The sequence below is a fragment of the Lepisosteus platostomus genome, chromosome 17 (assembly GCF_059453375.1).
Source record: "Lepisosteus platostomus isolate fLepPlt1 chromosome 17, fLepPlt1.hap1, whole genome shotgun sequence".
NCBI classification, from domain to species: Eukaryota; Metazoa; Chordata; class Actinopteri; order Semionotiformes; family Lepisosteidae; genus Lepisosteus; species Lepisosteus platostomus.
The window spans coordinates 22,152,699-22,180,155 of NC_142627.1; the positions used below are offsets into that span (position 1 = coordinate 22,152,699).

Here is a 27,457-nt window from a genome sequence, read left to right on the forward strand (position 1 = left end):
TTGCTGGAAATAAAGGATTAAGTCGACCAGGAACCTGCAGAACTAGTGAATCTGGTTTACCCGTCATCACATCCCCCGCCGACCCAAATCACAGTCGCCATCACTGCTGGGTGAACTGACCGCTTCCCCGGTGCTGCTTCTCTGAAGACACCAAAAAACAACCACCTGGAGACACGGGAGAGGAGCTCAACCGGCCAGGAGCAGACTTTCAAACGTAAAGAAATCTGAATTTCCACAATGTAATAACGAAGTCGAAACCGTTTAACGGTATTTTACTAGGTGCCTTCAAACGACTATGTAGGGGGGCGGGGGTAGGTTTTAAATAAAGACGGGTTCCGTTGCGTTTCCTCACACCAGCGGTTCAATTGCGCCTGAGATGCAATCCGTGGAAACAGCCCCAAGATAAGTCATGTTTAGCGCTACGATGTTGTCGGCGGGGCTGTGCCTCGGCTCGGCTGTCAGGCAGGTTTGTTGTGCCCCGCACAAAGATGGCGGACAGGGCTGCGCCGATTGGCTGGCGGGGAGGCCAGGTGAAAGGTTGTGCAGATCAGCTGGTCGCTGCGGTCCTCCTGCTCGGCTGCTGACAGTACAGTCCGACAAACTGCTAAAACATCAGCTGGGCTGGTGGGAGGGAGAAGGCAGCAGCGTCGTGTCCGGCTTCTCTTCCAGCCTCGGGGTTGACCTCTGTAGGACCCGGGACCAGGGCTTAGACGTCGCAGCAAATTCAACTCGTTTTCCTTCCTCCAGAGATCCCGAGCAAATCCGCGCCGTGGAGAACTGCTGCTTCTTTTTTTGTGAAGATTAATCTGGTCCTGCGAATTTCAGGGATGCGAAAGAGGAACAACTCGCCCGCCGTGGATCATGACAACTCTGTCACCACCAGCACGGTGCTGGACAGCGGCGCGCATCTGAGGTGCTGCCGGAGACCGGCGGAGCCCGACCCGGACAAAGCAATGGTGCGGAGACTGAGGTGAGGCGGTCCGGACTCGGGGCTGTTCGAGGGGTTAGCTGAGCCCAGGAGTTTGTTTGTTTGTTTGTTTGTTTGTTTGTTTGTTTGTTTGTTTGTTTTTAAACAAAACAAACCGGTCAAATTGTTAGTGCTGTTAATAACGAATGAACAGCGCAATGCAGTCGTCCCCTCTTGGGGTGTAAAATACGTTTCGGAAGAGGGGTAACACGTACTGCAATTCAGGAGTACGTTGTCCAATATGAAAAGTGCGACAAGCGGGAGCTGTCACTCAAAAGTCCCTTTCCAACCAGGCACCGCCGTCGTGGAAGTGTGAAATTTTGCCCACAACCAAATGAGGCGCATCACCGCGAAGCCTTTTACTGTTATACTGCAGCAGGTTAAAAAAAATAGTGTCCACTGAAACGTCTGTGTACTGTATTACAGTTAACAGCAGTAAAACTGCTGTTTATATCTGTGATAGTCTTTTTCCGGATACAGCGGTTCTCGGTACATTTAGATAACCGATAGAATCCCCTAGGACCAGGTGACAAACGTTTTGCATCTCGGTTCAGCGAAAGAGCATCATCTGTATGATATTATGTAAATACAGAGGTTCATGTCTTTTTGAGTACAATTGTTAAGCGGAGAGGTCTGTATTCTACATTTTAAACTTATCATTATTAGTAGTGGTAGTATTAAGTCTTAGAACAAATAACACACCTGACCATCAATACAGCTGTGATACAAGATATCAGCCGAGGGCAGGTGTATCACCCTGCGTTTTTTGTAACTGAGTTTAATCTAACACTGGTTAAATAACAGGCTGGAAAAAGCAAAGGCTTCTTTGCTTGATGTGTTACCTAGTCTAAAGGAGACCACAGAGGAAGGTCATTGTGCTCTGAGCTTACAATAAAATACATCCATATTCTGCTGACTCATCATCTCTTTTCTGCAAAGTCTGTCCTTTCCCTTTAAAAGAGACTTCCATTATTTGGACGTAATGGGGACAGAGAAATGATTTCATATTCTTTTGGTGAGCTGGAGTTGCATTCCAGGAGAGAAACGTGTTGTCATAGGTTAATCATGACAAAATTCTCAGAGCACCTGAATTCTTCATGGCTCTGCTGCACCTTGAAAGATAACTGAAAAACAGTCAGCGTTGTGGATGAAAACACCAGGATCTCGTGAGGGACTTGCTGGATTTGCACCGTGTCAGACAAGCTTGCAGTAATCACAGAGTGAAGTCATTTGAATGCAGATTCATTGTAATTGCTGTATTGGGAAAAACCAGCAAAGCAGGAATAGTAAACGGAACCGGCGTATTTCTAACACAAGGTGGAGAAATGCTCCTTCGGTCTCTAGTGTGAATCCTGGGAATGTTAGGAAAAAGTACTGTTGGAGAGGTGATGAACATTTATGTTCTCACCTTCAAAGGAAAAATCTGAAAGCATTTGGCCCAAATTGCAGTCAAAAAATGTGAACACCCTTTTAAAACCACACCAAGGTCATATTGGTACTGACATGTAAACTATCTTTATGCTAACCAATTTTTATTGAACTTCAAGGTTTCCAAAACAGAACAAAATGAGGAGAAAACAGTATATGTTTTACAGTATATGTTAAATTGTGTAAATGGTTACAAGATTGTCTCTGGAATGAGAGGCAAAAGCATGTTGACTATTGCATGAAAATACTCATATCACATCATCATTGCATTGGCAATACCTGTGTATCAAGGTATTTTGCAAGGAAATAGGGGAGAATGTACAAAGTTAGCCGTTATTTAGAACATATTTTGTTTAATGAGATGCAAATTCAGTCAAGACAGATGTGTTTCACAGTAAAATAACTAGAAATCTCAGATGGGTTTTGGAAGTGCAGAAAGCCTGACAATGAGGTGGTTTTATAATTTTCAGTCCTTTTTCTCCCCTCTTGTAAATCTCCCTCAGGGCTGTTGTCTGTCTCGTTTCTCTATAGTAGTACTTGAGCTCCTGAGCAAGATCCCCTTACCACACGTATGGCTGTTATCTCAGGTGTTTAAAAGGATGATGGACACAAGATGTTGTTTTTACGGATGACATCAGAGGTCATCCTGTAGCCAGACAGTTCAAAGAACTTTGGATGGTGTCTTTGCATGTCAGCTGTTATACTGTATGTTGTGTTTTATCTGCAAAAAGCACTGGTTTTCAACATTTTTCAAGGTTAACATCTAACTTGAAATATTTGAGCAGAAATCGAATGCTTGTAATTTTCCTAGATTGAAATCTATCCAAATAAAATTTCATGGAAAGTTTAGTGTTTGACATGCAGAAATGTGGATGTGATAAGCTAACGTGCTGATTATCATACAACTTGCTTCACCGAGGAGCGAATAAAATACTGTTTTGTCTTCTTTAATTGTATATGGCTAAAATCCTAATTTATGCTGGAAGGGTCTGAGCATCCATAAAATGAATGTGAGCAATATCCAGAAAATAAATTAAATATAAATTAAATTGAGCAAAGTTTGTGGCAGAGCTCAAAATAAAAGCGTCAAGCCTAGGGTGCAGTATAATATGGGGCTTTGATACACTGCATGCTGATGTCATCCACTGATGTTTTGGCACCTTATATGTTTATTCGCCTAAGGGGGGTCTGGGGCAGTGAGGTGGTCAGTGCTGCTGCCTCGCATCAGCACCCTGCCCCTTGAGGCTGCTGTATGTGAGGCATTTGCATGTTTTCCCTTCTTCCTGTGCTCATATGGTTTGATAATTGGTTTTGTTCCTTAGTCCCCATTAGCCAGCTCCACAGTCACGCATTGGCTAATTCTTCATAATCCGCCTGTCCATCCACTTTCTAACTGCTGCTTCCAATTCAAGGTCGCTTGAGAGCAATCCCAGCAAGCAACAGGCGCTAGGCTGGGTACAGCCTGGACATGATGCCAGTCCATCACAGGGCAGACACATAGACACACACACCAAGGCTAATTTTCCCAGACGTCAATTAACCTACCAGTATGTATTGCCAGTATGCACTCTGGGAGGAAACCAGAGCACTATGAGTGAACTGCAAACATGGAGAGAACATACAAACTCCACACAGATAACCCCACAGGTCTGGAACAGAACCCAGGGCCCAGCTCTGCAGTGCCAGCCACTGCGCCACTGAGCTGCCCTCGCTTAATAATAACAACACCAGTCCACCTATGAAATGGGGAAATAGCACAAGGGATGTTTGAACGTTTTCAAAATCTGACAAAACAATTAAAGGTGGCGTCCATTAGTGTCTGAGCTGTTGCATGTCGTTGGTTGCGCAGAGTTGTCAGACGTGTCAGGAGGTCAAGTTCAGATAGATGGCCTACACATGGTGAATGAGACTGGCTTACCCCACTGAATACTTTCAAAAATGCATTTTAAACCGTATGAGACTGTACGTTTCAACACATAACCACCTCTTATCGGTGTTTTATTGTGAGTGTGAAAGAGGACTACTGTATTTCTTACAAGATTCACTAAACCATATACAATTAACATTAAAAGTCTTGAATTTTGTGTTATGTTTAAGACAGGAACTGATGATCATCAGTATGGTGTGTGCTCAAGCTACACTGTTTAAAACCAGAATCATGCCAGATTGTAAAGAAAGCACTGCAGTTGTCCTCTCCAATTTTTCAGAACTGAAACTGCTGAGGGAATTGTAATTTTTGTGCTGTGGGAGTGCTGGTACATGTGACCCCCCCACCCCCGTCTGTTGGAATTTGGAAATGAAGCAACAGCTCACAGAATGAAGTGAAATGTGACTTTAAAGCCCTCGTTTTACCTTGCTGTCTGCCAGGAGCACTGAGCTGTAACCTGGCTTCAGGTGTGTTCAGGAGCAGGTCCTCCTGTCACGTGCAGCACCAGTCAGGCAGAAACAACAGGAAGGAAGTGGCGTTCTTGTCCCTATTTGGACAGTTGTACTGTGAAATGTCAAGACTGTGTGAACGGTGACTTGGAGAAACATGATGCACAGGGACATGTCACCTACCTCTACCCGGTCTCGCTTCCAGAAACAAAAAATATTGCAGGAAATGTCATGGTAAATACTACAGCATGGAAGGAAGAGCTGGTCCAGCCTGATTTTCAAGAGAGTGACGATATGGGAATGTTAATTTGTTTGTTGGAAAGGTGGGATAATGGGAGACGGGGGATAACGCAGGTTAACGAGCTCTGAATCATCAAGGCGGTGGAAGAGACGAAATGCCTGTGCTGTGTAGGCATACGGTAGGTGAATGCACGACAGGCACATTACAAAATGTAGGAACTCTAATAGTGATGAAGGAAGGAATTGAGGATCCTGAGGTCAGGACAGTTTGTGAAAGGCCATGTCTTTCTAAGGCATTTTGATGTCATCACGAGGCCTGTGGGGGATCGGGGGGGTCTGGTGTCTGCTGCTAGAGTCAAAGACTTGGACGCTGGAGAAGAGGTTGGAGTGTGTTCTGAAATGTGAGATATCAGTGGTCACTTGATTACCAGCCGCAGCAAGAGTCGATGAAGTATCGTTTGCCTAGCCAGGCTGTCCTTTGCATGTGTGATCCTATCCGCTGTGCGAAGAGTCTCTACTCTTTCAAGAATACCTGATTGCCCGTTGCTCTCTGACTGGAGCAATCTACACATTTATTGTTTAGACTTGTGGCTTTTGATGTTCGACAGCAGTCGGATTTCTTAAGCATGGTCGAGACCTGAAACACTGCTTCAACAGGATGCAGAGACGGCATTATTCAATACTAAAGTCCAAAGCTCTTGACAGGGCTGTGCCTTGTGAGAGGAGGGTAGGTTCAGACAAGAGTTGCCGTCTTATCTAATCACCATTCCCCAGAAAGCTGCAAGGAATGGCCCGCACCCCTAGCTGGTCAGGTGACTATGGCCAGCAGGCTGTTCCCCAGAGCTTGCTGGGGAATGTAGTTCAGACAAGATGCAGCCCTTGTTTCATTAAACTGCCTATAACTACCTCAGTTGACTGTGTAAAGACTTTGGAATTATTCTTTCTAGAGAGTATCCCTAGGTTGTTCATTCTTGGGGGAAAAAAAAAACTTTTTTGTCATTCAGTGGATAATGATCACATGTGTTTTAGCAGCCAGTAGACTGATTTAACCAAAATCTCTTCCTCGTGTGAATCACATTAGTTGAAAAGATCATTTTATTTATATACACACACATTTCTCTTTCGTATGATGTGGCGAAATAAGAATGTTCTTCCTGAAACTGGTACTTATTCCTGGGGCTGCTGTCCTAACCTGGATTCTGTTTGTCTTAATTGGAGAATTTTAAAAGTTGTCTCACAGAGCAGCAGCAGCAGCAGCAATGGAAATCAATTGACACACCTTGGCATCTTTGCCTGGGCCTTTTCCAGTCCATGGGCTGAAGATATCGCGATGCTCATTAGTGAAGGGTTTCAGTAGACTTCCTGTTCCCCTTGGGATTGTTGGCAGTGACGGCTCACTGGGAAATTATCTCCTTGTCTGGCTTTCCTGCAGTCCCTCTCCCCGCAGGCTGATTACTGAGCTCTCTCTGTCTCTGACCTCTCAAGGAAGATACATAGTGTCGCATGTAGTCGCCTGCCTGTCAAATTAAAACAAAGGACAGAAACTGGGCTTCTTGTTTTGTGTCCCTGCTCAGCCTGTCTATGTGTTTTCAGTATGCCGCATTCCTCTTTTCCAAGCAATGGATACTTATTTCTTATTCCCCTTAATTGTAGCAAATCCTGTTGCGTTCCATTCTGCAAGAGGATAAAGGTGTAGTTCTAAATGTACAGTAATTTACTCCAGCAAATGATGTTTGTAACTCCTGCTGCAGATGGATGTAAGTGAATTTTTGCAGCAGGTGAATGTTTGCAGTAGGGTGACGTGTTTCTCCCGTTCTTTTTTCTTTCCCTGAAATTGAAACTGTTATGCATTGTGTGGGCAGTGCACGGTGTTGCAGTGGTTGACATTGCTGCCTCACGGTGCTGGAATCTCGGGTTCAATTCCTGGTGTGTTGTCTGTTTCGTGTGGGTTTCCACCTGGTGCTCTGGTTTCCTCTCACAGTCCAAAGACATACTTTGGCTCTGAGCTCAACAAAGCTCTTAACAAAACACTTAAAAATCGTCGTTAAAAGCACTTAACAATCTTCTATTTCTTTGGTGAAAGCATGATGCTTTGCAGAGCTAGTGTGGGTGTCTGTGTTTGTGTGTGCCCTGTGCAGGGCTTCCTCGGTCTTGCACAGCTAGGCTCCCACTCCCTAGCGACCCTGAACTGGATGAAGCAGTGAGAAAATCTGCGTGCTGTCCCACATTGTATTGTATTATCAGGGAAAAAAAGCGGTTCTTGTACCGAGTCTGCTTCACTCATTTTGGATTATTAGAGGTGCTCGCAGACAACACCCTTGCTGGGTGTTGGTGGGGCCTTGCCAGCTGAAACAATGTGAGCTATTGAACTGAGCTGTACACACAGGCTCAGACAGCTCTGCAAGACCCACTGGGCTGCGTTCCAGGCCCAGTGAGAATCGCTGCTAGGAGCGTCTCTTCCCCAGCCCTGCAGAGCTCGATGACCTCATCAAATCCCTTTGTGTCCGACCAAGCTAGATGTCCCAATCTCGCTTCGAGACTCCACTGGTCAGAGCAGTGCAAGTTGTATAAGGTAACTCAGTCGAGTATTTCAGGGAGTTGTTTTTGCACTGGTGAGTGTTCCTCTGTTACAGATTGCTGTTTTTCTGGTCTTTAACAATGAAACCCGCTCATGCCTAATAATGGAGCGCATAACTTGGGTGCTTTCTGTGTTTTTTTCAGTCTGTCTGCTGGTTGATCGGCCTCCTGCAGATCTGCTCGGCTCTCCTCTGTGTGGTGACAGAGTGGGTGTTCTGCTGGCACTTAATTAATGCTGATAAATGCTACCAAGCAGCATTGGCAAGTAATGCTGGGATATGAAGAATCGCTGCCTGTGGGAGTGTGAGGGTAATTTGCTAGTCAAATGATGGGTTACAGCCGAGGAGGTTTATATCAGCTGGTGTGCATGGGCTAACTTTGTTTAAAGCACATATCAACCTGCTAGTTTCTTTCGTGAAAGCTTGATGCATCATCCTAAAGCCTTTAATTTCTGATCTTGCTGTTGAGAACTGCCGTGTGAGCCGCATGTGTCGCAGAGTCTTTCTGCTCACGGCGGAGTAATGATCAGGGCCGCCTTGCAGAGGCTCTTTAAAGCTGGCGTGTGTGTCTTCAGGGGGTGGGTTGAAACTGAGGAGCACCCACATGAGCCTGGAAAGGACATGCAAACCCCACACGCAGAGGTGCCAAAGACCAGGATTGAACCCAGGACCCTGGAACTATGAGGCCGCAGTTAGCCTTGCTACTGTATCATTGCTTTACAATTTACTGCATCAAATTTGCCTTTTACCACAACCATTCCTGCAGCTCCCTGTCAGGCACTAAAACTCAGCAGCGGCTCATACCTTGGATGTAGAAAGCATAGCGACAAAAAGATCTCTGTGTCGTACCCAGTGAGGAGGAAGGGAAAATCGTTAGGCTGTTGAAGCGTCCTGTCCTCTGTCCTTTGCAGGACGGTCTTCTTCTGAGATCCTTACTTTGTTCAAATGTGCCATTTCTCACTGGGGCTCAGTGCGCTTTCTGAAACAGTGAAGCTGCTGTGGTAAATCAGTCTGTAAGTCGCTGTGCTCTTGCCCGCAGCCTCATCTGACCTCTCTTCCCTCTCATTGAGCTCATCCTTGCCAGTCTTGGGCATCGCAAGGACTTGGCATCCAAGCCTCTCCTGAAATCGGGGACAGCTCGTGGGGTGAAGCACGTTGCCCCGGGCTATCGCTCCGACTGCGGGCCGGGCACACTGCCTGAATTTGCAGGCCGGGCACACTGCCTGAATTTCGGCTTCGGTTATGGTCCAGCCACACAGAAGCCTGACCATGCCCTGAACCTGCAACCTCTTTTCTCTGGCTCAGACTAGACGCTCCTGAGCAGCCAAACTGCAGAGCATCGTCTGCCATCTGGAAACAGAGCAACCCCATTGCTTCACACTCTCTCATTCCTGGGCCGCATTAACATACAGTATACCAGCCGCCCAGCAGTTTCAAAAGTGTTGCTCACAGTAGCTCCTGTAAGTAGCTTCGTTTGTCTCAGGTGTTCAACCAATCAACCAATGGGTTTGATGAGTCTGTATAGTTTAATGCTTAATTTTCTATGCAGGTTTTACATATGTGGTTTCTTTTAATTAAATAAAGCATAATGAGACTAGAATTACCGAATGAAAGGACAAAATTCACAACAACTGGAGAGCCTTGCGCAATTTTGAAGGATGTTAGGTAGGAGGTTTTCACGGTTGGTTAGCATGGTTGCAGTTGCTAAGGGTAAGTCATCTTCTAGAAGAATGCAGCGTGGCATGCTAGGAATCCAAACGCTGTTGAAAGAAGTGATTACTATAATCTTAATTTACGTCTTCAACAAAGAGCGTCACCCTGCTTTTAAAACTAGACTGCCATCTGGTCTGCTTTTCTTATGTTTGTATGGACTGCTACAGAATTATTTCTGGAAGAACTGACAAAAATATTCTGTTTTTGAAAAACACACAATTGGCTATTCCATATCAGGGGTGTAAAGCAATTATAAAGGGCAAGTCCAAATATCCTATAGTATAAATAGCCTTGGTTTGCAATAAATCAATCTCAATAGTGTGTACTGCAGCTAGATTTATCTGTTAGCTGAACCTCAGTTAACTTAGGCCTATTATTTGAATCAGTCTGATGGTCAACCTGTTGAAATGCCCTACAGTGACAGTCACCAAAGATCTCCACTAATAATGATGTTGCACTTAGAAACTGCAGTTTAATGCAAGTTTTTATTATGCATCAGATGTATCCAACTGTGTACGTTTCCTGCCATAATTACTCTGTTCTGTAAGACACAACAATGTGAAGTCTCTGGACTATTTGCGCAAACTATCCCTATATCTTATTTTGTCGCTCGAGGCAGTCACAATGACCAAACAGTTGTATGATTTTTTAACTAGGATTAAAATAATTGTAGTTAAATCATTGTCCACTTCCAGGGGGACATACGTAAACAAACCAGGGATAATGAACATTCAGAAACAGAAACAGAAGGAATTGACACCGTTAGAGAATTTCCTCCTTTTTAGACTAGGTATAAAGAACTTACATGTATTTGAGCACTACAAAGAGAGAACTGTAGGTTTTAAGCACAAGCCTGTTGTTTTGTATTTGTAGAATTAGTTTTCCTATCCGCCAGGCTGAAGTAAATGAGAGTGGAGGTGCTTGGCGTGGAGCTCGCCTTGCCCTGCAGTGTCTCTGAATCGTCGCACTGGCAGTCCAGCTGTTCCTTCGAGACGTCCTTGTCCTGTCCTGTCCTGTCCTGTCCGGACTTCTCAGGGGCGTCTCAAGGCAGCTCGCTGTTTCTTTCAGGAGAGATGCATTATTCATGAGGGGAAGAAACGTCTTTGGCAGAATGATTCCTCAAACGGTTTCCTGCGCAGCAACACGCGGTGTGTCAGCTATCGAAAGGGGAATGCAGAGGCGTGCAATCCCAGACCAGAGGAGCTCAGCTTTGCTTTGTTCTTCTGCCTCGCTCTAGTTATGATACTATACTGGTTTACTTTGCCTCCGTACTTACAAAAAACTCAGTGAATCTGAGAACTTATCAGAATGTTCTCACCCCAAGGCAGCCTGCTTTAGGTCAGACAGTTTCACCATTCTGTCATGTGTTTTGAGTTTCAGACTTCCATTTCAACATTTTGTTTCCCATTTGGTGCTCACATGAGGTCACAAGCCTAGAAAAGCTGCACACCTCAGCATGTTGTGCAACATTGGTTTGTTACTCCTTCAGCACATTTTATCATCATGAAAAGAGTTTTTAATCTCGGGAAAGCCTTAATTAGGGCCGCAGTCTGTTTCTTGCAGAGGGATTCTTCCCAGTAACTCAGGCTGCGGTTGAGGCAAGTATTGTCATGTATTTTAATCAGCCTGTGCGACTTCCTGCTAATTGGATGAATCAGATTGTGGCCGTTCTGCCAGTCTGGACTGAAGAGGGCTTTGTGAGGGCGCCTATCACGTGGCTGGACAAAACATGAGAGCGTGGTCAGTGCTGTAACAGTGTGACAGACTGGGATTGTGTGAGCGTGCACAAGTTTTATTTATTAAATTAATTTCTCGTCAGGAATCGAGGGAAAAAAAGCATGTGGCAAATTAGGCCATCATGTATACAAATGGACGACCTGGTGTCTCCTGGGTAAAGAGCCGGTCGGTGAGTCGGTCAGCAGCCCTTGAAGGATTAATTGTCGCTCTTGCCAGTTTCTGTAAGCACTTTGCACAGGTGCATCTTCCAGTCACATCTCTTGAACTCTTGCAGTTCAAGTGCTTCTTTAGAGCGGTCCCTATTGGTGGATAAAATCATGTTTTTTCCAGGATATTGGTAAGGTAAAGTCAACGCAACCATGTGGGGGGGGGGAAAGAGTTTGAACACAATGTTTGTTTCTGTTTTGATGTAAGTAGTTCTTTTCTCCCGTTTCAGAAATGGACTAATGTACAAAGTGAAGAGGCTTTTCTTGTGGATGCTGGGAGTCTACATAGCCATTCCATTCATCATTAAACTGTGCCCATCAATTCAGGCCAAGTTGGTCTTTTTAAACTTTGGTGAGTCAGTGGCCATGCCTTCTGTTTTATCGGTTTTATGATTTATGTGCATCACTAGCTCAGTGCGTTGTGAGGGTGGCGGGTTGCTTTGCTGCTGTTAGAGACTGCAAGCTCATTGTTTATACTTCCATGAGTCACTCCTTCCAAACGTGTTGCACAGGGCTCGTTCGAACCACAGTGTACCAACAGCCCTCATTTCTTGTATCACCATTCAAAGGCTCTTACGCGTCCTTTTACAGAGAAGTAATGTATGTGAGGATTCTGATTTAACCTGTAGGCTGTGCGTTCAATTCCCAGCTGAGATGCTGTTAATGAAGTAGAGCCAAAGTACTTCACACAGATTGCTGCAGTAAGATCCATCCATATACTTTCTAACCACTTAATCTAACCAGTACGGGGCTCACAGGGGGCCAGAGCCTATCCCAGCATGCAACAGGCGAAGGGCAGGATACACCCTGGACAGGGTGATAAACCTGCACGTTGAGCTAATCAGCAAGTAGAATCAGGAAATGCTTAACCAGCAAAATGCTTTTGTCTCTGTTCTCTTTCTTGAGTTTTGAGTGCTGAAGGATGCCCATGCAATGAATCAGAAACACCCGAAAAAAAGGGACAAAAATGTAAAGCAAATTCCTGAATAGACAGTTATTTTACTGTTGTGAAAGTAGCCACCTGTGCTAAGATCATTCTTTTTATCGTTTTCCTGTGCCTTCTTTTTTGAACCCTGGTATTTGCTAGCAGACCATGGACAGGGAGCAGAATTGCAAGGCAGACCTGTATGTGGTATGGTAACAGTGAAATGGCTGTTGGGAATGATTTTGCCAGTGTGTGCACTTTAAGGAACCTCGTAACTCTAGCAGAGATCAATGACTTGAATGCAGGGCACATATAAAAGACATATCAGCTTCAGTAATACCCCTGCACTGTCAGACATGTTGTCAACACAGCAGCAAGTTAATGAGATATACTGTAGCACTGAAGTTGTAGATTGACTACAATAAATAATTACGTTTGCAGACGCCTTTATTCAAGATGACTTAAGTCCAAAGCAATCACTGAACAGAAACAGTTACACAGAGCACCAGCAGACTAGTACACAGTGATGGCGCAGGTTTGCAATCCAGCTAATACAGCAAGTGAAAGAGGTGCAGCCTGTACAGGGGGTTGGAGATGGGGCAGCCCTGCTTCATGGTTTCAAGGTGCGCAGCCCCAGGAGAGGATGAGAGGGGGTGTGAGGTGAGAGAGAGGAGGAAGCAGGGTGTGGAGGACAAAGATCTTCGAGGGGATGATGAGAGGAGGGCAGTGCAGTCAGTGAAGAGTGTGCAGGTCACCAGCTGTAAGGCGGAGGAAATCTAACACAATGTGGAGGTCTTTGTCATGCTTTTCTCCCTAACTGTAAACCTTTTTACATGCGGGTGTATCATGTGTTGCCCTCAGAGACATAGGCAGCCACAGATTTCCACTGTCTCTGAAGAGCCATGTTCTCAGTGAAGTAGTTATGGCTACTGTTCCTTCGGAGCTAACTTTAGGTTCTGTATGCGAGCAGGGATTTAAAGGCAAACGAAGGCTGTCCCTGATTGAGTAAATTCCAGTGACATCTGCCTGTGCTGCATGGAATAAACCTATTACTTGTTCCAAAAATGAAAGCTGTCCATTTAATCATTACACTGTGCTTTACACTGTTTGCTTATGTTTTAGTGTATTTTTTTATTTGATCTATTTGTTACAGATGGAAAGGCTGCTGAATTGGCATGAGTGTGCTGTGAAGCATGGTCGATTACAGAGAGGTTTAGGAAGCGTATAGGAAGTATTTTATGGTTTGCTTGCACAGCATCATGATGAGAAATGAGGGGAAACTGTGAGCTCTGTGTTGCATTAATACTCCAGCCAAAGGAGAGGCTGTTTCTCATTCAGATTGTTTGAGTCATGGAACATATACAGCGAAAGTACCCCCCTTTACAATTCTATGTTTTTACATATTAAGACATATCTGACCTTCACCTAGTCCTCACCAGGTCCAAACAGTAGAGAAATCTAACCTTTTGTGACCGATAACACACACAAATTTTACTTTGTCATTGTTTATTAAAGAAAAAAAGTCAGCATTCAGTAGCCTTGATATGAGATGATGTCTTAATATGTGAAACGATAGGATCTTAAGAGGGTGTACTTCTTTTTCACATCACTGTATAGCTAACTGACAGGAAGACTCGGAAAGAAAGGATTTCCTCAATAAAAACAAGGTTATGTCCTTAGGAGTTTAATCCTTTAGAGAGTGCTGTTTATAACATTGGGGGTTTGAGAGCTTTTTTGCAATTATTTCCATTTTGTTCTGAGGGTATCTTGAATCTGTTGGGGAAAGTGATGTTTTCATGTTATTCCCACCTGATCTGGGATCACCGGTCGCGTGTGTTTTCACGACTCGGATCTTGGCTGCGATCACTGCGACTGCACACGGGAGAGGAGGAGGAAGGGTTGGCAGACCCACCCACCTTCAAGCCAGTTGTCTTTTAACGCGACACAGGCTACTGACTGGAAGGGAGGCGCACTCCTCCCCTAAAGCACCGGGTTTAGGCTGCGGGGCTGCGGGGGGCGCTCTGACACTGAATCCCCTCAGCAGCGTTCACCCAACCGCGGGCGGCCATGTGAGGAATCCCAGTCACAGTCAGCTAGTGACATGACACATACCTACAATTCACAGAGTCCAACCTGTACAAGCACCTTTAAAGCCTTCAGAAATCCCCTGGGGACATCTGGTACTGACCGGTCTTTCTCCCAAGTAAATCTGCAGTTCTCTTTTGATATATTATACCATTCTTTGCAGAGCACTTCATTCTATAGCTCAGGATAACAGCTGTTCTGAGAACAGAAGAAAAACAGTTCTGAGAATAGTGGGGTGGCTAACTTTTGAGTTGCTTTAGATGGCATGGTTAGTATGGAACAAAATTAAAAGTGTTGTGAGCGCAGGCTCTTGTGTGTGTGACCTTGCTGTGCCCTGTCTTTTCCAGTGCGGGTGCCATATTTCATTGACTTGAAGAAGCCTCAGGACCAGGGTCTAAACCACACCTTTAACTTTTACTTCCAGCCCGAGGATGGGGTCAACGTCGGAGTCTGGTAAGAGAAACGCTGAGGGGATTCTGGGACATTTCGTGATCATTGCCTAAGCCTCCTGTTGCAAGAGCGTGGGAGTGCTCCAGACTGCTGACAGTATCCAGGAGTGAGAGCACGCTCGCAGGGGGCCTGTGTGCCAGCAGCACGGGGCCCTTCCAGGTCTCGCCTGGACTGCTCGCTAGTTTCTCCTCCCTGACAGCAGGAAGGGCAGTCACTCCCAGGAGGAACCAGGCTTCATCCCATTAAATCAAGCAAATTCAACGTGACAGCCACAATTCTGTGCCGATGACAAACACAGTCTTCCTCCTAGGCAGAATGACCAAGCCAGCTTTGAGCTGGAAGCGCAACGAAAAACGTTCAGTGCAGAGATTGCTAGAGGAACGCAGAAATGGCAGAGTGGCAAAGCGAGGAAGCAAGGATTCCTCTGGCACTGCTGCCAGGCTCTGGCCAGCTGGTGCCAAGGCCTTCACCTGCACTCAGGTCTGGAGGACACTCTGCCTGGGAGACTCAGGTGGCCAAACATTTTCCAACATGTTCTTATCCATCCATTTTCTAACCACTTCTTCCGCATCAGGACTGCGGGGCAGCTGGAGACAATCCTGGCCAGAAACAGGATCCATCCTCAGACACACACACAGGCACACCCGGACCAATTTTTCCAGTATGTCTTTGGACTATGGGAAGAAACTGGAGCCCCCAGAGAAAACACAAGGATACCATATAAACTCCACACAGACAGCACCCACTCGAGGTCTGGAATTGAACCCAGGGCCCCAGCACAGAGAGGCCTGGGTAGCTCCACATCTTCTTATCTGTCACATAGCAACTTATGGCTGCTGCAGTGTTTCGAAGGTTGGATTTGCACTGAGGTCTGGTAACCTGTGGGTGTCCTCCTCCTGTCCTCAGGCACACAGTCCCTGCCGTGCTGTGGAAAGATGCCCAAGGGAAGGACCAGGCCTGGTATGAAAGCACCCTAGAGTCCTCCCATCCTGCCATGCTGTACTTGCACGGTAACGCCGGGACCAGGTATGGCCTCACTGCACTGACCTGCTCTTAATTTGATTCCCTTGCTTAGCAGACACCCTCATCAGAGACTTACAGGACTTGCAAGGAAACATAAATCACATCAAAATCAAAATAAGGCGCAAGTGCAAAATTAGAAAGGTTATAAATGAGAGGAGGCTATTCAGTTATTTCATCCCATGATCTCATCTAGGTGATTTTTGAAATGAGCCAGGGCATCATCTTCAACAACATGACTGGGCAGTTTGTTCCACACTCCCTCCACTCTTTGTGTACAGTAGTGCCTCCTGTCCTGACTGGAGGTTCTCGTCCATTTGTGTCTTGAGAAGGAGCCAGAGTATCGGCTTCGACAACATGGCTGGGCATCTTGATCCGTACTCCCACAGTCCGTTGTGTAAAAACGTGCCTCCTAATATGCAAACTGCAATGCAAATGCCACACATAAGCAACAAGAAACGATTGAGGTGGTAAGTTCTAAGGCAACAGCAGCAGACATAGGCAGTGCAGATCGAAAACCATTGAATAAACACCTGCGTCCTCTATTTACAGAGTAACTTGTATTCCCAAAGGGAGAATTACTAAACCGCAGTGCAGTATTGCGAGACAGTTACTGAAGAACGAGTGCTAGGGCGTCGCAGGCGCCGTCGAGCCAGGAAAGTCTTGAACAGGCGCCCGAAAGGCGCCTGGGTTCTGGGGGAATCGGGTACCGCTGAGGGGCAGAATGAGGGGATCGGGAAGTGGGCGGACAGAGACGGGGTACATGAAGCCTGGTGAAAGAGGAGGAGAGGCACTGAACCAGGCTGCAGGTAGGCAGGAGCACAGTGGCGGACAGGACAGGGGTGTTGAATTGCATACGGGTGTCAGTAAGGAGCCAGTGGAGGGACTGGGGCTCCAGGGTAACATAAGGAGAGCAAGGAAGAGAAAAGAGAAGAGGGCAGATCGTGTCGGCAGCAAGGCCTGACAAGAGAGTGATGCAGTAGCCCAGCTGGGACAGTTGCAGGGTCTGGGCTAGCTGTTGTGTAGAATAGTTGGTAAGGAAGCAATGGATTCAGAGGCCGTTGTTCGAGAAGAAGTGCCAGAGAAAAATGTTCTGGGAGATGACATCACAGTTGTTCCTTGATCTGCAGTTTCTGCTTGTACTGAAGTTAGAAGTTTATAAATGTTTTAGTACCTCCTTCTCAGTTGCCAGTCTCCATGAGTAAATGCACTAAAGCAATGAGGTGTCGTGCTAATCAGCACTGTACTGTAGGTGTCCTTTGCTAACAGAGTGGGTAAAGTGAGCCACTCTGTTAGCCTGACTTCCTGACCTAAAGGAAAGGAGTTCAGCTGCTCCCCAGTTCTGCTCAAGCCCACACAGCTATATGTAGCTTGTGAGCTGGCGGGTGTCCAGTAAGCAGTTTGTGTCCCTCTGTCTGTCCCTCAGGCGGACCAGCTCAGAGGTCACCGGTCAGCAACACTGTAAATACCCAGTGGCTGTCATATCCTGCAAGGATGTTTACAGCAGTCCTGTCCAGCAAAGAATTCAAATTAAAAGCAGGGTTTTAGAAAATCAATTAACATACTGAAAAGATTAGGAAAAGGAAATATGGAATACATATTAACATTATATAGAATACAAGAAGGGACACAATCTTTTGTGTCTGCAGAACTGAATGTTTTCTGAAATGTATTTTTCATGATCCCTTTTAATAATCCATGTTGTTGGAGTGTATTAAACTGAGAAGGTAGGCGCTCAACATTAGAATGTGTCTGAGAAATTTACCTTGGGCAAAAGTCATCTTTAATATTCAGGAATAGCGATCTGGCCTTATAAGATTCATCTAGTCGTGTAAGCAAGTCTATCTGAGTTCCCTGTGTCTGGGGAACAGGCTACGTTATTAAGTGACTGGAGAGGTTTATTTGTTTGATAGTATCCCTGGAGGGAGATGTGCGTCATGGGCTTGAGAGCCGAAAGCAGCCGGACCGTCTCGAAGATCTGAAACGATGAGCCCAAGAGGGGTACTTGGAGATTGCATTTCAAGCGTTGTGCTGAATTAAAACAAGGGGTTGAGCTGTGAGGAGAGTTGTACAGTCTGTAATGTCACAATGTAATGAACTGTAATGTCACAATGTCACTGTCTTCCTGCAGGGGAGGAGACCACAGAGTACAGCTGTATAAGGTAAGACTTGCAGGCCCACTGCTTACAATTCTGACCTTGTCATCTAGAATTAGAAAACCAACTCTGAACTCCGTTTTGTCTCAATAATCATAGTGAGTAAATGACTCTGTAACGCATTTATAAAAACCTATGTTTTGAGTTTTTAAAAACAGTTTTGGGGAAACGCTTGTGTCTGAAAGATACTTGTAAATTGCTGATGTGAATTATTTTAATTAGTGTTTCAGAATTCGGCAGCTTTCTGTCCGGTTTAAAATACCGTTTTGTGAAGTGGTTTTCTTTTTCTTCAAAGGTTCTCAGCTCCCTGGGCTACCATGTAGTCACATTTGATTACAGAGGTAAGTAGCAATGACATGTCCATTTGTTTTCTAGTAGCGTGAAGCTCTGAAATGAGGCCGTTGCCTGTGTTTCCTGTCAGTGGCTCTGCGAGTGTGTTGGAGCGCCTGGTGGCATGAGCACGAGGGCAGTGGGGTGTCAGAGGTGTGACTGCTTCTTTCAGGCTGGGGAGACTCTGAGGGCAGCCCCTCCGAGAGAGCCATGACGGCCGATGCCATCTTCCTCTACAACTGGGTGAAACAGAGGATTGGGAACAATCCTTTATACATCTGGGGCCATTCCTTAGGGACAGGGTGAGTCTTACTAATATTCCTTTTGACTCACACTGAGATTTTCTGGACACTCCACTCAAAGCGCTTTACAGGTAATGGGGTCTCCCCTGCATCACCACCAGTGTGCTGCCCCACCTGGATGATGCACCAGTACGCTCCCCACACACCAGCTCTCAGTGGGGAGGAGAGCAGAGTGATGATGAAGCCAGTTCAGAGATGGGGGTTATTAGGAGGCCATGATGGGTAGGGGCCAATGGGAAATTTGGCCAGCACACTGGGGTAACGCCCCTACTCGTTTTGAGAAACGCCCTGGGTGTCTTCCTGCCATTACCGAACATGGGACACTTTAGAGAAAAGCCATTATATCCTGGCTCGAATTTCTGTTTAAAATTTCAGGATAAAGAGAATGGTATTTTTGCTTTGCTGTTCAATTAATGGGGAGGCATGATTGCAGTAGCATGAAGGCACAGTGCTGACTTGCAAAGGGTGTTTTTTCAGCTGAATTTGACAAACTTCTGAACTTTGTTTAATCCACACTTAAAAGATAATACTTGGATTTAGAAAAGACTGACTAATCCCCCCAGTGTTACAGGCATTGGATGGGGTTTGAGCCTGATTCTAAGGCATGGAGCTTCACCTCACTGATTCAGAACAGATGATGTGTGTTTTCTTTACTGGTCCACTGATGTCTCTGCAGGGTTGATATTACTTTCGTTTTGGCTCTAAGGAAAAGTCTTCATCACTAATGAGATTTATCCTGTTGTCTTTTCCAGTGTGGCAACAAACCTAGTAAGATATCTGTGTGACACAGGTAAGCATGCACTCATTATGTTAAGACCCATTGTACAAAGCTAAATATACCCTTTATCTAATCTGGCTGAAGGAACAAGTCTGTCATTGCAGGCTTGCTAGATCCCCAGTGCTCTTTAGACAGAATTAATGTGGAGCACGAAAATGAAGAGTAAATGTTCTGTCACACTCTTTTGCACAGAGGGCATTTTGCTTCATCTGGGATTCTTATCTGACACATTTCTTTTTTTTCTATTTTTGGGGAAAAACCTGTGAGGCTCCGCTACAGGTGTATGTCACAGATTATACCGTACCTTGTAAATGTTTGAATTATTTTTAATTTATAGAGATTTAACTCCAGGACAGCAGTTTAAGGTACATTTGGGAAAGCAAAGTAGATGTGGCGATATGTATGAAGTCTGTAGAAGCTGGCAGCTTTATGGAACATTTCACAGGATTTCCATCCATGCATTCATTTTCCAACCACCTATCCCAGCAATCAATGGGCACAAGGCAGGGTACACCCTGGACAGCACACCAGTCCATCACCAGACACTGTCACAGACACACACACGCTCACACCAGGGCCAGTTTTCCCAGAATTAACTTGTCTTTGAACTGTGGGAAGTTATGGTGCACCGTCCTGTGGATCCAGAATGAGGGGCTGTAGTGACAAGGGGTCTCCTCATCCAGGAGAGACTTTGGGTTATTAGCTGTATAATTGTGTCTGTCCGCAGGGCACTGTGAGTAGCAGCAGCAGTTGGTTAGCACACGGGTGTAGCTGTGTGTAGGGAGGGCCGTTGCTGAGAGACCTTGTCCTTTGTCAGTGTGGTCTGTGCGTGAGGGTCATCAAGTGTCTGAGCAGGGAATCTCTCACTCCGTCCCTCAGACAAGTGAAAACTGTACATACAGTATTAGCAATATAAATCATCAATTTCCCTTCGGGATCAATAAAGTCTTATCTATCTATCAAGCACAAAGTTGGTCAAATAACTTAAACCTTTGCACCGTGCTGAAGGTTAGACAAAACCTTGCAATTAAAGAGAATGAGGGTAAATGGACACTGTACGCAGGCTCACGTGTCTGTCTGCTCATGGAAACTCATACCCAGCTGCTCTTGTGTCTTCTTGCGTTTTCTGTCCAGTGCCTTGTAGATCTGAGCTCATGTCCTCGATCAGCTCAGTCACTGACTGTAACACCCAGAACGAGCCTAACTGGCATTGTAAATCAAAATAGAAACAGGGAACAGTTTACCAAAGACGAAAATACAGAGACACAGAGCTGTGAAATTTTCTAACAACACTATGTGGAACCAGCAGTACCAAAAGAATAGTTTTTCTCTGGACAGGCACCAAGACAGTGATCCACACTCCCAACTTGTTAATGTTGCTGATGGGACCTTAGCGAGGACAGCTGTTAAATAATTAGAGATTAAAAATTCATGCCTTTTGTTACAGGCGTCTCTAATTACTGCACTGTTTTATAAGTGATGTGTTAAGTGTCACATAATCCTCCCTACATGACGAGCCTTAAATAAGCCAGCTCTGGTTTTTCACTGATAATTACCATTGTAGATCTATGAATCTGAATGTTGCGTATCCGGAAATTGTTCCATGGACTGATAACTGCGATGTGTCTTTGTCATAGGGAGCCCTCCTGATGCCTTGATCTTAGAGTCTCCCTTCACCAACATAAGAGAAGAAGCAAAAAGCCACCCCTTCTCTATGGCAAGTCCATATCCCCCATCTCCTCTTTCTCCCTCCACGCGTCCTGTTTGACAGACTGTGACTGGGTCCTGTCCTCTAGTCACAATAGGCTCGATCTGAACTGTTATATGTTACATGTGATATAGCTTGTCACTCTGCTGGGAAATGCTATGATAGGAGTTGATTTGTTCTTTCAATCAGTCTGTGTGCTTCTGTTTCCGTACAAAGGAACTTTACTTTGTGCTTTTCAAATGCTCCCTAAGAACATAAAATATTAACATCTGAGTGAGATCACTAGATCAATGTCACCTCTGTTAAATTCTTATGTTACTTAGGATCTGTGCAGGTGCGGACTAAAAATCTTTTCACGAGATGTTACCATTTTCGCCTGCACCATTTATTTAATTTTTTTTCCTTTTCAGATTTACAGAAATTTGCCGGGATTTGACTGGTTCTTCCTGGACGCTATAACCGCCAATGACATTCGGTTTGCCAGCGATGAAAAGTAGGTAGAAGCTTTTCTCGTTCAACTGTAGGTCGTGTGAGATCAGGGTCTGGCAAACGTCCTGCTGGTTTTAGACAAGAAGCTACCGAATTTTTGCTGAGCCTGAAACAAAAGCTAGCTTTTCCCTGTAAGTCACAAAATCATCATTAAATACGTTTTCAGACATGCCAAGTGATGACTAATGACTCTTTAAAATGTTAGCTCAGCAGTTCCAGGTACCCAAACCATGTCAGGTACTGATTAATGGCACTGCTTTCTGTCTTAGACGGAAGAGCGCTGAACTATTTTGTTCTTTTGCTTAGAAGTCTGGTTTGAAGTTCAGTTCAATTCACTTCTGAAGACTTCTTTCATCCCCAAGGGCGGCAGTTTAAGCAGTAGTGAAAGTAGGAATTGTGTGGAATTTCGGAGCTCTGGGATGATTCCAAGTCACTGAGAGTAATGATTAAAACAAAGACATCCACTCTTCCCAGCCGACGCCCTTGTAGTCGGCAGTGGCACTGCTCACAATGGCGTTGTGCATGCAGTCATGGAGACCAGTACACAAGCATGCAGGTCTGTCATTATCTTGCGCACCTAATAAGCACCTTTGTGCCAGCTCTACTGAAAACACAAGCTTTTATAACATTTCACACCAATTACCTTCTGTTATGCTTCTTTTTTGCATACAATGTCACATAATCACATAATTGTAAGAATAAGTGTGGCTCTTGGAGGATTAAGGCTGAGGTAAACTGATACCTCAGTAACACTGGGTCTGGGAGTTGGTGTGCTGTAGCTAGTGATTTCTTGCAAAGGCAAGCCCAGTAAACAGACACAAATGCAGCCATAAGGTAAGAATCCAGTGCTCTTTATTCAGACTGGTTGTGGCTGCTTTATTTTACTTCCTGCAAAGAAAAAAAAGACTACGCTTCTTTTGTGCTCCTAACTGATTCTTCCGCCCCTCACTATACATACAGTACCTGCTTCCACATTGAGATCTCACTCTGAAATCCTCACGAACTCAGTCTCTCTCTGGGAGTTTCTCTCAGCCTCTTCCGAACAAAACACTCCTCAAAACGAAGTTCCTCTCTTGAGACCCGCGGTTCCTGGTCAGTCAGAACCTCCTCCAGCTGGAACTGGAAGGCTCTGCTTTCTATGAGACAGCATCTCATTCACTCACAGCATGATGGGTAATGTGGTTTGGACAAACAACTTCATCTTGTCTGAAATACAGTCCTCTGATGCTGGTTCTTGTCTGAAAAATACAGGTACTTGCAAATCGGTACAACTGATTTGTTCTGTTGAATCTGGAGCCGCAGGAAGCTCTTCACCTCAGACAGAGGATGACCCTGCTAACAAGGTCCTGTTCTGTTGTGAGTGGGTCTCCATGGTGACCAGCAGTCTTCAGCTGTTGAGGCATGTCCTGTATTTAAGCAACAATACTGAAGGTGTTTCAAACTCACAAAGCACCTGCTTGTTGTACAAAAAGGACAGTTGTCATCCAGAATCTCAGAGGCTCCAACGTATTCATTTCTGTTGATGTATAGGGAACAAAAAATCCCTCTGCTTTACATTTTACCCCATCAAGACCACACATTCTTCTCAGAAATTACTCAAGTTAACCCTCAGTAAGCAAGTTACTATTGTGTCCTGTACTGTGAAGTAAGTAAACGCATCATACTCTTTTTAGGCCTGACAATAGGTCCATATCAAACTTTCAAGCTAAGGTCAATCTGGAAATCATACAACTGTAATATATTTTTACTCACAGCCTGATAGTTTTCTTATGCAGATCGGTATTGGAACTGAATTGGTATTGGTTTCGGGCACAGATTTTATTATTTGAATTGGTAAAAGCAATATCGGTTGTTTAGGGATTAGGGATTACCTACTGTATATGTGGCTTCAGTCATATTTTTGTTTGGGGAGGATGATGTGTGTGAAATATGGATTTTGAAGACCTTTGAACATTGTCTTTGTTGTCATGGCTCAAGCCATGGCTCTTGGGTTTTCTTCCCTATGACTTTTGCACTCATTCCAGTTTAGATAATCGCTGTTTCTGTACTCGGCACTAAAAAACACAGCAGTACCCCAGTCAGCTCCCTCTTGTTTCCACAGTATGAACCACATCTCATGTCCGCTGCTGATTCTCCATGCAGAAGATGACACTGTTGTGCCATTTCACCTAGGAAAAAAGGTGCGTTTCTCTTCCCATGGATCATGGAGGTGTTTGTGTTTTCCTAGTCACAGCAGCTCTAACTATATGATATCAGAGGCTTGTGGGACATGTTTCACTTGCAGCACGTGAGTTTCTAAAACTAATTTAAAAGTTAGAGGAAAAAAGAGCTTAAATAGAGAAAAAAATGTATTTACAACAACATCTGGGGTCAAAAGAGTGACATCATCTTCAGCACTGCAGGAAACCCAGGAGCACAAGTGTTATAGCCCTTCTGTAAGCGGCAGCAGGGATCTTTTAAAGTAGAATTTACATGGCACATTCAAGCTATTTAAATTGGTATTTTATCACACACATGTGGGATAATACGAGGCACACCACATGAGCACCGATGGGTCACTCCTGTGCACACAGGCTGCTGGTCTGAGCCTGACACGGCTGCTGCTGTTCTTCAGCTGTTTCTTCATGTCTTCCCACAGCTTTATAACATCGCTACACAGTCCAAAGGCCTGAGCGGACACAAAGTTCAGTTCATTCCATTCCCCAAGGCCCTGGGCTACAAGCACAAATTCATCTACAGGAGCCCAGAGCTGCCGCATATACTGAGGTACCCTTCTCTCTCCTGGAGCTGACCATGGACCGACTGAGTGGCAGCAGTAGTCAGAGGGGAATATACTTTGTAGCTGCATATTTGAAAAATGTCCACTGTTATGTGATTATGCAGTTTTAAGTGTGTTTAGGATGATTTTGGTCATAAAATAAGTGACACTGATATTGTTTCGGAATGATCCACTGCTGCTGTTCACCACATTAGTTTAAGCCTCATCATGAAACCAGTAAACAAGGAATCAGTTAACTCTTGCAGCTTGCCTGGGTCATGAAGCAGTTACGTTTTACAACAGATCAGATTACAAGATTATCTTTACAAGTCCTTGTTTTTGTGGATTGATTTTAGGGATCTGCCAAGGTATATACTTCTGTGAAAAAGGAAATTTTCTAGATCTTATTATTGAAATAGACCTCATTTTAATTTGATTCTCGTTTTTTGTCTGTCCAGTGATTTCCTAGGCACCTCCCATTTGCAAGTATAGTTTGCCACCATGGCGCCTGACTGTTCCTCCTCACCCCACACCTCTTCCTGCGCCGGCCCCCCGGCCCCCCCAGCCCCCGACACACACAGTGATCCACGCATGCAGGTCGAGGCGTTCTGCTCATCTCTGTCATCCTTCAGAGCCGGACATGGGAGCAAACACGACAGAAACCGCGTTTGGGTCTGTATGGATGCAGAAGTGAGAAACAGCTCAAGCACAAAGACGATTACCTGCACTATCAAGCGCCTTGGCACTGGACCTCAAGCCTGAAAGGGACAAAGGATCTGAGGGCGCCCGGGACATTTAGCTGCACCGCAACGACGAGGAGGAAGGAGTTTCTTAAAAATCTCAACGTGTTACATCTAGACATGAGAAACCAGTCTGCGTGCTTGTTGAACAGGAAGATTTCACAACTGGTCAAGCAGATGCGAAAGCCCGGAAACTGGACTAGACTGGGCTGGATTGGATTTTTACATTTGAGCCTTTATCGTTGACTGGCAGACCTGGTTCCGGTTCCGACGGAATTTGGCAGGCCCAGAGATCCAGGCAAGAGCATGTTAGAATTCAGCAGGATATGTCAACGGTACCCACTATAAAAATGTCATTTTGTTATATATTTCTGAATATATGGATTTTATCAGTAGTTTTCTTGGTCTGTTTAGAGGCCATTACAAACGGCTGCGTCTGAGTCTAATCCCTAACTTATTCCCTTGCATGACAAGGGAATGATCTGGCAAAGGTTCAGGCGTACTGTATGTTGTCCAATCCTTAGCTCATTTTCCATAGGATCTTACCCCCTGTTGCCAGGGATACCAACAGAATCCCTGTAAAGTGGACCAGACCTCTTTTAAGAGGAGTTCCCAAATTAAACAAAGTGTTCTGGAAATTACAAATTGTAATTTCTGAGTGTCAGACTGTCACTCTTATAATCTGTTTGTGTGCAAATACTTTAATTGGATAAAATCCCCTGTCCATGCCAGAGAAGTGACTCAAATTAGAATAGGCTTTCAAAGCTTGACAAATAACAGCAGTAGTGCTGGAAAGTTTAGATGCCCTGGGAAATATAATTGAAAATCAATTGAACTTTGTAGTTGAAATGATAAGTGCAGCGAAGTAGACCTATCTAAAATGTATAAATTGTCTTGTATTCTAAGTGGGCATTAATTTTCCCTACTGTGTTTTTCAAACCGTACATATGCGCGAGACTGTTATTTATGCTTTTTGCGATACTGACCTGTCATAAACTACCCCCTCAGTTATAGAAGGGCGGTATTTTAGATTTCATTCAAGAATTAAGTGTTGCAAAGGCACCTGTGTAACAAGCAAGGTCACACAACTGCATCAAGCACCACAATAACTTCTCATAATAACTAGAGCTCTCCGAACACACAGGAACACCTGGCAGGAGATTGTTGAGTTTCTGAGCTGCTGCCTTTCAGCCTTTCCCTGTTTTCCTAGTACAGCTCTTCTGAATTTTTATAGCCTTAAAGTAATAATCTGCAGGTGAGGTACTAATGGAGATTAAAACCCATCTTGCTTCGTTGGAATTGAACGATTTAATTTGCACTACACATGCTGAGTGCTTCTCAGTAGGAATTCTCCAGGTTCTGTTGTGCAATAGTCACCTGTACTTTTCAGACAGGTGTCACATTCTCACAAAATTAGCTTAGTATTGAAAATCTACAGGAGATGAAAATAAGGTCGATGTGGGTTTAATGTGTAGTTTAAAAGGAAAGGGTGATTTATAATTTGATTTTTTTTATTTTACTTGCTTAAATTTTGTTACTTTTTATGGCATAGGGGGAAACATACCAGTGAGTGATCTGAAACATGAAGGAGTTCTACACTGTGTGTTTGGGTGTGAGAGAGGCGTGTTGAGGTCTCTCTCGTGTGCAGGTCCAACAGTAGCTGAGCTAGAGATCATGGAAATGCTCCTTTTCCTTGTGACAGTGCAGATTCTTCTGCAGAAAAGCCACGGCTTCTCTGTTAACCCTGCACTTCACCTGCTGTCATGAAAATAAAGTGGCAGACAGCATGAAATCGCTTCTGAGCAACTACAGCTTTTCTCCATTGGCTGTAGCTTCTGTACAGCTTCTACTGTATAACATCCTTCATGCTTCAGATTTCCACTGGTAAGTCTTGTTTAATTTATTAACCTCTTATACATTAAAGCAAATCTCTTTTTCCAGTTTAAGTGCTTGACAAGTGAGCACTTCTTTGTAGTCTAAGAGAGATCCAGGCATGCAGTGAGTGGAGTGCCAGCTGTAGTGGTTTGCTTACCTGGAGGATTCGGCCTATCGCGCTTCATTGCAGAACTCCTTTGTAAGTAGAAAAAAGAAACAGCTGACATGCACACGACTTGTATTTGTCCTCGGTGGCTCTGGACACATTTAATTTTTTCCATGAGTTGGTGAAAAAAAAAAAAGGAAATGCCACAGATCCTGCTTTGTACGTACCAAACCACCTGGGCAGAGGAACAGGAAATAAAAACTTGAAACTGCGGGATGGTCCTGGGCAGCTGGCAGCCTTGGATGAGCCAATAGATGATGTTTTAAAACTCCAGGGTTTGTGTTTGTTTTCCTGTCTCACTTGGTTCTTTTAAGAGACTCACAGGGTCTTTCATTCATGTACTCCAATATCTTACTCTAAAGATCCATTAATGGGCATTTGCTGGAAGATGTACTGTAACTAACAACAGATCATTAAATACAATGACTCTGA

General features: G+C 44.7%; 1 protein-coding gene across 4 annotated transcripts; it reads left to right on the forward strand.

Moving 5' to 3' along the window:
• The first annotated feature begins 72 nt into the window (after positions 1–72).
• Positions 73–27,457, forward strand: abhd12 (abhydrolase domain containing 12, lysophospholipase). Of its 4 annotated transcripts, none has more exons than XM_088610316.1 (14): positions 73–214; positions 826–970; positions 11,474–11,595; positions 14,601–14,706; positions 15,610–15,729; positions 17,855–17,885; positions 18,175–18,220; positions 18,382–18,511; positions 19,264–19,301; positions 20,927–21,006; positions 21,408–21,490; positions 23,588–23,666; positions 24,125–24,252; positions 24,703–27,457. In XM_088610316.1, the coding sequence occupies exons 2-14, from the start codon at positions 828–830 to the stop codon at positions 24,734–24,736; spliced, it is 1,140 nt and encodes a 379-aa protein (XP_088466442.1). In that variant the 5' UTR covers positions 73–214; positions 826–827; the 3' UTR covers positions 24,737–27,457. The 4 variants fall into 4 exon arrangements, with proteins under 4 accessions (XP_088466442.1, XP_088466443.1, XP_088466445.1 ...); XM_088610319.1 differs by lacking the exon at positions 73–214 and adding an exon at positions 7,398–7,623 and having other exon boundaries at positions 832–970; XM_088610318.1 differs by lacking the exon at positions 73–214 and adding an exon at positions 7,398–7,583 and having other exon boundaries at positions 832–970.

Bases quoted from the DNA above. Each gene is read 5' to 3' on its own strand.
- abhd12 (XM_088610316.1), top strand. From the start codon at position 828: ATGCGAAAGAGGAACAACTCGCCCGCCGTGGATCATGACAACTCTGTC. The intron at 971-11,473 runs GTGAGGCGGTCC...CTCCCGTTTCAG, and splicing joins GCAATGGTGCGGAGACTGAG to AAATGGACTAATGTACAAAG. The intron at 14,707-15,609 runs GTAAGAGAAACG...TCCTGTCCTCAG, and splicing joins GGGGTCAACGTCGGAGTCTG to GCACACAGTCCCTGCCGTGC.